Raw genomic sequence first — 13184 nt, 5'->3', positions numbered from 1 at the left:
CTGCACGAGTCACAGCAGACGAGAGTGGAAACAGCCCGAGCGCCTGTCAGCGGCCGGGTGGGTGGATCCGCTGCGGTCCACCCGATGGAACGTTATTTGGTGGTAAAAAGGAGTGAAGCGCTGACAGACGCTACAACATAGCTGAGCCCGGGAAACAGCACGCTTGCGAAAGCAGCCAGGCCCGAAAGGCCGCGTGCGCGAGTCCACTGACATGCAGTGTCCGCAACAGGCGGCTCCCCGGAGACCGAAGCCAGGCTGCCAGGCGCTGGGGAGGGGGCGCGGGGGACAACTTCACGGGTGAAGAAAGTGGTTTAAGATCGACTGTGGCGATGGCTGCACAACTCTGGGAACGTACAATAAACGTGCGGTGCGTAAATCACATCTCAGGAAACCTGGTAGAAAACGCTTACCAGCCATGTTCTAACCCCTGCATTCTGACAGCCCTGCTGGGGTCTCTGCAGGGCCCTGGGGGGTTCGTGCCTCCAGCGGTGTTGTGAGCACCTGCTTCTCGGAGGAGGGGAGGGCCTCACGGGCACACAGCGTTTCCAGGGGCCAAAAGACAGCGAGGGGGCCAGGACTACCCTGAGTCTGCCTGTGTCAGGCCACCCCCCAAAGGATCCTCAAGGGCTCCAGGCCTGCAGACCACAGGTGCCGGAGCCATAAATGTCTCCACCCCGGCATCCAGGGGGCCCCGCCCTCTGCCCTAGTGGCGCGGGGGTCCATGCAGCTGGGGCCCTGCGGCCACCCCAGACACTGCCCCCTGTGCCAGCGGACGCGGGAGGCCTGCTCACCTCGGCGGCCCTGCGGTGGTCCTCGCCCGTGGCCAGCACCAGCACGTCGATGCCCAGACAGCGGAGTCTCCGCGCCAGCCCCTGCAGCATGCTGTCACACACCACGCGGAAGGCCCTGGCCGGGACCTCGGGGGCCGCGTCCTCACCCGCGGGCACCTGCAACACAGCCCCGCTCAGCAGCCGTGGCCCGTCTGGCCCACCCTGCACCCGGTGGGGAGCGAGGGTCCCAAGGGCCGTGAGGTCAGCTCGTCCTGAGCAACATGCACTCAGTGCAGAAAACAGCAGAGAAGCTGGGCCCCAAGGGGAGCCGGCACACCTCTCCTGGGGGGGTGGTCGTGTGCACGCTGGAGCAGGGCCTGGGTCCCTGGGGCACACGGGGACACGGCCAGAGGCTGCCCTAGACCTTGGCAGGGGGCACGCCAGACCTGGTGTCAGGAGACCGTTGAGACCCCTCCTCCTTTAGGAAGCTAACCCGCGGCTTTGCTCTCCTTCCTTCCCGGCAGAGGGTCCAGCGTGCGGGACACAAGCCCTCTGGACGGCTCTCCCCGACACCCCACACCCACACCGGTCTCCAACCCTGTAAGGTCCCAGTTCTAAGGACAGGGATCTCCCCGTAGGAACTGTGATAAAGGAGTCCTGGCGGGCTTCGCCTACCTGCTGGGGTGAGGTCGAGGCCTTCTGAAGGGGCGGCAGCTCCCCAGGCCCTGCTCTCTCACCGCGCCTCAGGCTCCTGGCCAGGTCCCCCGACAGGCGGAAGCGCGCAGGCTCTCTGCACAGAGCCCAGTACACCTCCAGCAGGCAGTAGGCATCAGCGGCTGGGACAGGCAAGGTCAGCCTCAGCCTCCAGCGTGGGGACAATCGGGGGTGCGGGGCAGGGGTGCGGGGGCGCCCACCTGCGTAGACCAGCTGCCCCTCGCACAGCGGCCGCCGGTCCCAGTTGGAAAGCTGCTGCGCCTTGTCCAGGGGCTTGCCCAGCACCTGCTGCACCAGGAGGCTGAGGCCCCGCGGCCCTGCGGCCCCATCCGCACCTGGGGCTGGCCTGTCTGCTGCCCGCATCTGCACGACAGCACCCCTCGTGGGTGAGGGGCCCGCCGCAGAGGGAGGACGGCCACCGCACGTGCCTTGGCTGCCCCACGAGGAGCCCTGGGGCAGGCCCTGTGTCCTCCATGGAGGACAGGGCCGCAGGAGAAGAGCGCTGGTGGCCAAGGCAGGCTGTGTCAAGGTCTCGGGGCCATGGTTACCCGCCCACTGGTCAGCTCTGGGGCCAACGCCTTAAGCCCCAAGGGTGTGTGCTGAGAGCTCCTGGGGTGGGGGGTGGTAGGCAGAGCCGGGCTGGTTCTGGGGAAGCGTGGGGACGTGTGGTGACACGGCCTCCCTGGGGGACCCTGTGTCCCGGGTCCCTGGTGACCTGTGGCCAGGGAGCAGGGCCGGGGCCAGCCCAGAAGGCATAGAGAGCCCGAGGCCGAGTCCCGGCCCGCAGACACCCCGCCAGCCTGAGGTGAGACCCCTGCCCCGGTATCGCTGTGCAGGCGGCTCAGCACAGCAGGGAGCCCCCCACCCCCAGCATCCCCCCAACGCTGACCTGCCTGTGCACCTGCAGCAGGTCCACGCTGCCCCGCAGCTGCTTCTCGGCCTGGGCCAGGGCCGGGCAGGAGGCACCCAAGCTCCGCAGGTCCCCCGCCAACCCATAACCTGTGGGCGGGGGCCGTCGCTGTGATGGGCACCCAAGGAAGGGGCCCTGGCCTCACCCTGACACCCTCCCCTGGGCAGGCAGGGCTGCGGCGCGGGGCCGGGGGCTGCGCTCACCCAGCTTGGTGATGGAGGGGTCCGCGAGCAGCCGGGACACCAGCCGGAAGAAGGCCTGGGGCGCCTGCCCTCCTGCTGGACTTGAGAGCCGGGGCAGGTCCAGCAGGAACACGCGGCCCTCCACGGCCACCTGCATGAGCGACGCCCGGGGCCGGCCCCCGGCTCCGAACGAGGGCCTCCACTCCAGGTCCATGCCGACCACCTGGCCGGGCTGCAGACAGAGGGGCTGGCGTGAACGGCACAGCCAAAGACCGGGAGGAGGACACGCCCACCTGCCTGGCCGCCTGAGGGTTGATGTCCAGGGGAGGCGGCCTCTGTGGGGAGAGCTGGACCGGCCCTGCGAGTGCCCACACAAGGAGTCGAGTGCCACACCGATGCTCAGGTCCACACCGGGCTCAGGACTCAGGCCCGGAGTCCTTAAGCCAGAGCGCCCGGTGTGGACAGAGCCCCAGGAGGCCTTGGTGAGCAGCCCCCGAAGCCGGCTGCCTGCGGGAGTCAGGCACCCACCTGCAGGAGCTCCTCCTGGTGCCTGGCCAGGTCCTCCCACGAGGCCAGGAAGTGGAGGTGCTCCCTGGGGATGGGCAGCTGGTAGTAATCGTCCTTCCCGTCCTCCAGAGGGGCCTCAGCCGTCCTGGGGAGGAGCAGAGCTGCAGCACCGCCCCCACCAGGGCACCCCACAGCACAGCCCGGCCTGGACCCTGGGGCAGCGGAGTGCTCAGGGCCCGCGCGTGGGCCGGGGTCTACGCGGTCTGCTCCCCACGCCTCTGCCCTCGCAGACTGCAGGCGGCCGGGTCCTCAGGCCCCTGGGAGTATCTGGCCGGCTGAGGGATCTGGCCATGGGGTCTCGCTAGCACCCAAGGGGCTGATCCGCCTGCCTCCTGCTGTGTGTCTGCATTCTGCCTGCGCCCCTGCTCGGCTCTCCCGCGCTTCTAATTCCCAGACCACCAGCACGTATGACTTATGGCCACTTTCGAGGGCGGGGGCCCAAGGGCGTCCTCCTTGTGGGCCTCTGAGCCTGGGGACGCTCACCTCTCCTGGATCCTGAGTTGGCGGAGCTCTGCGGCCACCGAGGCCGGGAGTCGCTCCTCGGGCAGCAAGAGGTCCAGGGCACACTGGGCGACCAGGGCCGTGTTGTCGTGAGATGTCAGCAGCTGCAGCAGCTGCTCCTGTAGCCACTGGTCCTGCCCGACCAGGCCCTGGGGGACGGGATTTGGGCTGCTCGCCTGGTCTGCCCCAAGGGGTCGGGCCCATCCAGGCAGCCCCCAGACCCAGGTCTGCCCCTCAGACTGGCCCTGCATCCCCCCCTCAGACCCCAACCCCCGCCAGACCCGGCCCTGAACTTCCCCCTAAGACCCGGCCCTGACCCCGACTCAGACCTTCGTCCTGACCTCCCCCATCAGACTGGCCCTGCATCGCCCCCTCGGACACCCCTCCGCCCCGCCAGACCCAGCCCTGATCGCTCCACCCCTCGGACCCGGCCCTGACCCCGACTCAGACCTCGTCCTGACCTCCCCCCCTCAGCCCCGCCCTGAGCCCTTCATAAGCAGGTGGCTGTCCTCTGAAGACCAGCAGTTCCCATGACTGAGGCTCCATGGTGACCGAGCTGGCTTGAGCCAAGGTGCTGAGGGGCCTGGACGTGTCAGAGGGAAGGGCCGCCATCCTGAGCCCACGGCCCGTCTTGCTACCCACTCCGCCTCGGCCTTTCTCCGCACGCACGAGCCCCCACCCAACACCGCGGCTCTGCTCAACGGCCTGCTCCCGGGCCTGGGACCCGCACCGCCTCCCTGAGCACGGTCTGCCCCAGCCCTCACCACCAGCATCTCCCTCTGCACCTCCTCACCCCTGCCCCTGGGCGGCCGCGGTGCCGGGGGGGGGGTGAGGCCACGGAACAACCCTGCACCCACTGTGCCCTCAGGGAGGCAAGGCCCGGTGTGGGCGCAAGAGGCCCACGTGGCCCACAGGGTCCCGATGGGGGTGGGGTGTCCGTGTCTGCGAGGCCACGGGTCGCTGTGGGCCCCACCCTCCTGAGGAGTCCCGGCTGGCCGGCAGGCGGGGCCACCTCCCCACACGGCTCTGTCCCCAGCAGCCTCAGGCCGTCCGTTTCCCGCAGGCCGCGGGTTCCCACGTGGACAATACGTGGAAGCCCCTCACATTCTTCAGGATGTCCGCTGCCCTTCCGGACGGCTCGGCCTTGGCACCCAGGAGGGACCGGCCTTCCGGGCCTTGCCTGGGGGTCCGCGTTCCTCTCCGGTGACTCACCACCCCTGCCCGGTCACTCCGGGGGCGGCTCGGCACTGCCCTCCACTGGATGCCACGCAGGCACCAGGCCCTGCACGTGCGCTCAGGAGGGAGGGGGCCCCCCATTCCACTGGCCACTGCAGAGCTCCTGTGCACACGGCACCCGGGACCCCCAAGAGCCCACCCTTCTCCCAGGCCGATTCACCTGGGGCTGGGGATAGCTCTATACCTGCGATGACCCCCACTCCAGCTCTGGCCTGAGGACAGAGGCTGCAGGACGACACTGTCATGGGGTCGCAGTCCGGCCCTCCGTGTCCCCACATCACCCCAAGTGGCGCCTGCCTCTTTCTCGGGGTCTTCAGTCTCACCAGGCCTCGGGGCCCAGCGCCATGGCAAGCAGGGCGCCTGAGGATGGTCTAGAATTTCCTCTCGGTGAACCTCTCCTCATCCAGCGCCTGAGAGCTCTGTTCACAAGTGGTGAAGGAGGATCCTGGACCCCCGGCCGCTCCGACCCTGCCCCACGGTGGGGGGGCGGTCCTTGCACACTGGGACCCTCTGAACTCACCTGCACATGCTCGGCCCAGCTCTCCCGAGATACGCTTCTCTGCAAAAGTGGACACCAGCGCAAGCCTTTCTAGCGGCAGCCCCAGGAGCACAGCAGCGGGCCTCGCTTGGAGCCCCTCTCCACCCCGGGCCCCAGTCCACACACCTCTACCAGTCTCTTGTAGCACAGATACCGCAGGGCGGCCAGGCGCTGCTGGGTGATGACGTTGGGACACAGGTCTGAAAGAGAGGGCGGGCTCTGGGCAGGGCTGGGACGGAGTGAGTACGGGATGGGGCAGGGCTCGGGGCTTGTGTGGCTCTGCCTGTCTGCCCCCTCCCCTCTGCCCACCCCCCCGCCCCACCCCACGGGCAGCCTCCATTCCACCTGCATCAGAGCGGCCCTCCCAGCCCTGAAGGAGGGTGCCCCGCCCCCATGCAGACCCCAGAGCCCTCCTTGCGCCCTCCGCCCGCACCTGCCGGGCCCATCCTCCCTTTGGGTCTCCTGGACGCCCACCTCTCAGGGTCTTCCTGCCTTGTCTCCAGGCAGCTGGTGCCTTTGCTTCCTGGCCCCCCCAGAACGTGAGTTTCTCAAGGAAGGGGTGGTCTTGCTCATGTGTTCACAAACTATGCTCACCTGTTGGCCTCACCTTCATATTCTGTTCAGAGCCCAGGGGGGCCTGGGAAGGGCACCCGCTGTCCACTCACCCGCTGTCCACCATCCACTGTCCACTCACCCGCTGTCCACCATCCACTGTCCACTCACCTGCTGTCCACCACCCGCTGTCCACCACCCGCTGCTGTTCCTCCCTCCTGGGGCCAGCTGTCCTTGCAGCCTGGTGGTCCGGGGGGGATGCTGACCACAGAGCCTGCCCACCCGCACCTCCCAGTGGGGGCCCGGCCTTCCCCGGACCCTGGCCAGGACCCCATGCTCTCGAGGGGCGCGGCCGCCCCAGCCAGGACCGCACAGCCAGCACAGGGAGCACCCTGGCTACAAGGACGCTGTCCGAGCACACAGAGGTCGGGGCTGCCCAGAGGCCGGGTCCTGCCAGCTGCCCCCCAGCCTTCCCTCCCGCTTCCTGCCGAGGCAGGGACGCAAGACCAGAGGGCTCCAGATCCACGGACGTGCCCCACAGGCCGCTCGGGAGCCTGGACGAGACTGCAGCAGGGAGGGAGGGACGGATGAACAAGTTACTCAGGGCAGGAGGCGACGCTCAGGACAGAGACAAAGGTGTCGAAGCTGCTGCAGAAGCAAGTCTCGCTCGGATGGAGACAGACAGACACCAGCTTTCCTGACATTTCTACAATGCTGTGCATCATTTTGCCAATGAGATACTTTGTCAAAATCCTATGGGTGCAGTATCGCATCGACAGAAGGCACTCAGGCCGCAGTCTGCGCCGATGGTTCATCCAAACCCAAACATAAAGGAAAAGGTGCAGATGGGTCAGGCCCAGCCACCTGCCAGACGCTGCCAACTGGAAACGCAACCCAAACGTGCCCTGCTGACTCTGCCCAGACACTGGGGCCTCCACCGGGACCCAGGCCTGGGGAGGGCGGGCTGGGGGAGCTCAGGGCTGAGGGGTGAGCGGGCCCTACCCTGCATCGTGTCTGACTCTGTCCTCCCAAGGAGGGCATGGGGTCAGTCCACGTGGAGGCCCACGCTGCAATGGCGGATGCCCAGCGAGGACCATGGGGGGCGTTGGTGCCCCTCCCTCTAGGGGGGCAGTTTTTAGGACGTTGGAAACGCTGGCCTGTGTTGTCTGAAATTAGGAACTGCCAGGTCTACTGAGAAGAGGCAGCCCTGCCACCGTGAGGCCTCCTGGCTGGGACAGACCCCGGAGCCAGCTGGGGGGCTACAGAAGGGGCCTTGCAATGCATATACCCGGGAGGGGGCCTGGTGGAACCTATTTCCCCAGCAGGGCTGCCGGCCGAGGCCCCACGGAAAGAACCTGCCGCTGCCCTCCTGTCCGCACTCCTGGCCCTCCGCACGATCAGCAGGGAAGGCCCCACCTGAACCGCGGGCTCCGGGCACTCAACTGCTCCAGCCTCGGGCCGGCCGAGACCTGTCGGGTGGGATGGACCCTCCCCAGGCGGGCACGCCCTGTCCTGGGAAGCACGCAGCTAAGGCCAGCCTGAGGCCGCCAAAGGCTGCTCTGGCGCCAGGCCTGGCCCACCACGGCCATGACGTGGCCCCTGAAGTCAAAGGAAGGTGTGCCAGGGCTGCTGGATGGTGAGCTGCCCCCGCCACAGCCCTCCCATCATGCCTGGCTCTGTGGGCCTCCTGCCCACCTCCCTCCCCGGCCCTCGAGGCTCTGGTCCTGGTCCTGGGTGGGCGGGGCCCTGCCTCAACCAACCACCACCAGCCTTGCGGGAGGCCCTGGCAGCCGGGGTCTGGATGTCCCCACCTCATGTTCCCACGGGGCAACGCTCCCAGAGCTCCCTGACTGGTGCCCAGGGCAGGTGTGCAGGTGAGCCTGGAGGCCCCTGTGCCTGGGTCAGGGGTCCCTCCAGCCCACTCGCTTGGCTTCAGCTCAGGGCCAGGTCCCCAACTGCAGGGCGGTGGACGCAGTCCAGTCTTCCAGGCCCCTCAGAGCCCAGCACCCCCCAGCGGTCTGCGTCGCTGGGACCTTCCTCAGAGCTCCTGAGTCTAGAACTCACCCTCTGGGTTTTAATCAGCAGCCTGAGGGGGGCTGGCTCCTTCCTGCCCAGCCAGGCCTCTGAGGTGGGCTCCTGTGTCTCGGGTGCAGTGCCAACCCCCGCCCCCACCGCCAGTGCAGCCCGTGGCCCTGGCTCCCAGGGCCCTGATGCACCTGCGCCGCTGGCCTGGGTGGTCCCACCCCTCCTGCTTCTCCCTTCTGTGCACGTGGTGCCTCCAGAGGGGCTGAATCAAAACCTGTCAGTGGGGATGTCCCTGGTGGCGCAGTGGTTAAGAATCCGCCTGCCGATGCAGGGGACGCGGGTTCAAGCCCTGATCCGGGCAGATCCCACATGCTGCAGAGCAACTAAGCCCGTGTGCCACAACTACTGAGTCTGCGCACCACAACTACTGAGCCCATGTGCCACAACTACTGAGCCTGCGCTCTAGAGCCTGTGTGCCACAACTACTGCAGCCCGCGCACCACAATTACTGAAGCCCGTGCACCTAGAGCCCCGTGCTCTGCAACAAGAGAAGCCACCACAAGAAGCCCACGCACTGCAATGAAGAGTAGCCCCGGCCTGCTGCAACTAGAGAAAGTCTGCGCGCAACAACGAAGACCCAACGCAGCCAAAAATAAATAAATATATAAATTCCTTTCTGGAGGCAGGCAGCTTCATCAGATGATTTCTCAAGGTTGGCAGGTGCAAAGTTAGCCTGCAAGTAAGCAAGGCAGACAAACCAGACGAGGACCAGAGACAGTGCTGAAGTTTAGATACAGACCATAACACGGCCAGGAGCACGGTACTCAGAGACAGAAAAAACAAAATCAGAAATGTCTTCAGGCAATGGGAAGGCATACAAAGGGAAACAGCAGATCTGAAAAAGAACCAAACTATAAATTCTAGGGCTGAAAACATAACAATCGAAATAGAAATAGTGGATGGATTTCATAGTACGTTGGATACAGATGAAGAGAGAACTAGTAAGGTGAAAAAGACAGCAGAAGCAGTTATCAGGATTAGACAACACGGAAGAAAAGGGATGAAAAGTATGTAAGAAAGGTAAAATACATGGAAGATATGGGGACTCAATGTACATTCAGAGTCCCAGGAAAAGAACAGAGGGAAGACAGGGGAAGGAGACAACATCCGAAAGAGGTAATGACCGAAAAGATTCCAGAGCAGATTGAAGACACCGATCCACAGATTCAAAAGCCCAATAAATCCCAAGCAAGACAAATAAAAAGAAATCTGTAACTAGGCTCCTCACAGTGAAACTGCAGAACACCAAAGACAAAGAGAAGAGTCTAAAGGTATCCAGAGAAAAAGAGACATTACTTTCAGAGGGGAGAAGTTAGATCTCTTCCCAACAACACATTTCAACCCAGTCAAAGGACTGACATCATACCAAGCATGGTCCCTGATCACAATGAGATTAACAGACCATACCAGAAAGATAACCAAAAATGTCATAGCTTGGAAATTAAAAACACACTTCTAGGGACTTCCCCGGTGGTGCAGTGGTTAAGACTCCTCACCCCCAATGCAGGGGGCCTGGGTTCGATCTCTGGTCAGGGAACTAGATCCCACATGCCCGCCACAACTAAGAGTTTGCATGCCACAACTAAGGAGTCTGCCATGCCGCAACTAAGGAGCTCTCGAGCCTCAACTAAGGAGCCCATATGCAGCAACTAAGGAGCCAGCACAACCAAGAAAACAAACAAAAGAAGAAATGAAACATACTTCTAGTTAGTTCATGAGTAAAAAAAAAAAAATTATAATAGAAATTTAAAGTGTCTTGAGCTGGACAATAATAAAAATAATACATATTGAAACTTGGGGAATATATTCAAGAAGAAAGAAGGGAAAGATTCAGTTTAGTGGGATGAGCAGGGCATACAACAGACAGGATCAAAAAACCAAAAGCAGGGCAATGAAAGCAAAAATCAACATATGTGCGACATCAAACAAAACCTGCACAGCAAGGGAACAATCAACAAAATGAAAGGGCAACCTTCAGAGTGGGAGAAAATGTTTCCAAACCACGTACAGATAAGGGGTTAATATCCAAAATATATAAATAACTCATAAAACTTAGTAGCAAACACCCCCAAATAATCTGAATTAAAAAGTAGGCAGGGGAGGGCTTCCCTGGTGGCGCAGTGGTTGAGAGTCCGCCTGCCGATGCAGGGGACACAGGTTCGTGCCCCGGTCTGGGAGGATCCCACATGCCGCAGAGCGGCTGGACCCGTGAGCCATGGCCGCTGAGCCTGCGCGTCCGGAGCCTGTGCTCCGCAACGGGAGAGGCCACAGCAGTGAGAGGCCCGCGTACCGCAAAAAAAAAAAAAAAAAAAAAAAAAAGGCGGGGAACTGAAGAGATGTTTTCCCAAAGAAGACACACAGATGGCCAACAGGCACATGAAAAGATGCTCAACATCACTAATCAGGGAAATGCAAATCAAAACCACAATGAGACATCACCTCACACCTGTCAGAATGGCCGTCATCCAAAAACCAACAAATAACAAATGCTGGCGAGGATGTGGAGAAAAGCGAACCTTAGGACATTGTTGGTGGGAACGTAAATCATTGCAGCCACTCTGGAAGACACTGTAGAGGTTCCTCAAAAAATTAAAACTGGAACTACCGTACGATCCAGCAATTCCACTTCTGTGTAGGTATTCAGAGTCTATGAAATCACGCTCTCAAAGAGATACCTGCACCCCTACATTCACGGCAGCATTATCCACAACAGCCCGGACACGGAAACAACCTGAGTGTCATCGACAGATGAGTGGACAAAGAAGCTGAGGTGTAAATATAAAATGGAACATTACTCAGCCATAAAAAAGGAGTCTTAATGACAGTACCTTTGGAACCGTAAGTGAAATAGACAAACTCCCTGAAAAAAACCCCCACAGCTGACGAATCAGTAGTCATGTTTCCACAATGAAAAGCAATCCAGGTTCACAGGCCATTTCCCCTCAACTTCTCAGGAAGAAAGAATTCCAATCTTAGACAAACACCCTCAGTGAAAAGAAAGGACAGGCCGTCATCCACTGCGTGTTCAGAGGCCAGCTTAACCTCGTACACAAAGCCAGAAACAGACATTTCAGGAAGGCGAAGTCTGAATCCAGCTTCAGTTGGCAAACGAGACCCAGCAGTCTACGTAAGTGGCAACACAACCCGGCAGAGACGGGGCCATGGCAGGGATCCAAGATTCATTTAACGTCATATAGTCAATCAACCTGATCCACCCCACAGACAGACGAAAGGGGGGAAAGCATAGCATCAGCCCAACAGGTGCACAAAGAGTATTTGATAGAATTCCACATCCGTTCCTGCTCAACACTCTCACGGGCCAGGAAGTGAGAAGGATTTCCACAGTCTCACACAGTGAAGCTATAAAACACTGTCAGTAAGACTGCTCCTCTGAGAGGGTGCCCGTGATCACCAAGGGGGAGGGGGCAGGGGGCACGGTGTAGGTGCGGCCTCGGTGGTCCTCACCCACGGGGCCCAGACTCCCAGGGGCACCCCAGGTGGACAGATGCTGAGGGGAAGCAGGGAGGAAACGGGAAGGGAGCTGGGGGTCGGTAGACCCCGGTCCGCCTGAACCCCCGGCGGCACCAGCCTGGCACCCGCCCCAGCGCAGGGCGTGGGGGCCCCACTCACCAGGGTCCAGGCCATGCTGCTCCAGCAGCCGCAGGACCTGCCGACCCAGCGCTCTGGGGCTCAGCCTCTCCAGCCTCAAGGTCGTCTGCGGGTACCTTCTGCAGGAGAGAGACACGGCTCGTGCCCAGCAACGCTTTCTCTCGATTAACGCATCTCAAGATTTTACTTTTCATCAATGTCATACACGTGCACAGTTCAAAAGCCAAGTCTTCTTCCAAGGCTCAGAGAAAGGCAGCACGTCAGCACGCCCCTCCTGCCGCCAGTCACCCGCACGACAGTTTTGAGGTGGTCTACATTTGCCCCATGTTTCCAAGAACCACTTTGTATTGTGGCCTCTCGATGATTCAGTTTTAGGTGTTTTGTACGATGTCTCACCACAGAAGGCTCCTCTCCCCAGACAACAGCACCCACGGTTCCAGTTAATTGGGCACAAGCAGCTTCTACCATATCACGATGGTGCAAATACAACTGGCGGCTAGGCCACAGCCTCCTCTTCTCTGTGGGTTAATCCTTGCTGGTCTGATTGCTTCCTTAGCCTCCTGTCCTGTGGACAGAGCCCACATCACCCTGTGCCCCTCTCCCCGCCACTGGCTGCTCCCAGGCCCCTGTCCATCACCGTCCTGGTGGCCCCGCACCTCGCCTGTCCCTAGGCCAGGGCAAAGCGGCTCTGCAGGCGCCTCCCAGGGGCGAAGCGTGGACCTGGAGACGGTGCCCTAGGCCTCACGCTGGACTGCGTCTGGCTGGGTTGAAGCCTGCGCCAGCACTGCTCCTGGAACCGGTCTGACTCCTGCTCTTTCTGAGGGTTTAGGGTCCTGGTCCTCAGTGTGGGTCTCTCTCCATCCACCCAGGACTGGGTCTGGAGTGAATTCCTCCATGTTTTCCCTTCTTTCTTTCTGGAATTCCCATTATTTGGATGTTGGGTCTTCTTGACAGAATCTGCCATTTTTTTTAAAAAAACAAACTTTCCTCTGCTTTTCCTCCTTTGTTCATTTATTTTGTATGACGTTGGGAAGATATCTTCAAGTTTATCTTCCAAACCTTTTATTGAGACTTTCATTCTGCCATCACGTTTTTAACTGACAAGTCTGTTCTGTATTCCAAAGGCGCCCTCTGTATAGCTCTGGTGTTTATTTCAGACACAGAAACTCTCTACAGGCCTACAGCTTTCGTGTTTGTTTTTAAGTGATTTTCTGCTTCCTCTAAGCTCCAGATAGGCTGGCCAGAGGTCTCAGAGCCCTGGCTGTGTTCCCCTGCTCAGGGGGCTTTTCTGGGGGATAGAAATCGTCAAACTGATTCTAAAATTCATATACAAGTGCAAAGGGCCCAGAATAATTAAAAACAACTTTGACATAGAAGAACAGCATTGGAGGGCTAACCCTGTCTGACTCAGGACTTGCTGTGAGGCTACGGCGGTCAGAACACGTGCCACAGACAGAGCAGAAGAGGACAGAGAGACCCACACATATATGGACACCTGACAGAGGCACAAAGTCAACTCT

The 13184-nt window shown here is 61.0% G+C and overlaps 1 protein-coding gene across 8 annotated transcripts in view; it reads right to left on the bottom strand.

Annotated features, from left to right (window-relative positions):
- Positions 1-13184, bottom strand: part of EXD3 (exonuclease 3'-5' domain containing 3) — a 76582-nt gene that overhangs the window by 24419 nt on the left and 38979 nt on the right. For all 8 annotated transcript variants that reach the window (XM_082655719.1, XM_082655724.1, XM_082655721.1 and 5 more), the window contains 10 exons: positions 11686-11783; positions 5545-5618; positions 5401-5439; positions 3627-3793; positions 3105-3228; positions 2598-2808; positions 2374-2483; positions 1685-1847; positions 1446-1606; positions 792-947 (listed from right to left, as the gene is read on the bottom strand). In XM_082655719.1, the coding sequence (XP_082511845.1) occupies positions 792-947; positions 1446-1606; positions 1685-1847; positions 2374-2483; positions 2598-2808; positions 3105-3228; positions 3627-3793; positions 5401-5439; positions 5545-5618; positions 11686-11783 (1303 nt within the window). The remainder of the gene's footprint in view (positions 1-791; positions 948-1445; positions 1607-1684; positions 1848-2373; positions 2484-2597; positions 2809-3104; positions 3229-3626; positions 3794-5400; positions 5440-5544; positions 5619-11685; positions 11784-13184) is intronic.

The sequence above is a fragment of the Grampus griseus genome, assembly GCF_964374135.1.
Source record: "Grampus griseus genome assembly, chromosome: 6".
Classification (NCBI taxonomy): Eukaryota; Metazoa; Chordata; class Mammalia; order Artiodactyla; family Delphinidae; genus Grampus; species Grampus griseus.
This window is presented reverse-complemented; position numbering and strand designations above follow the sequence as displayed.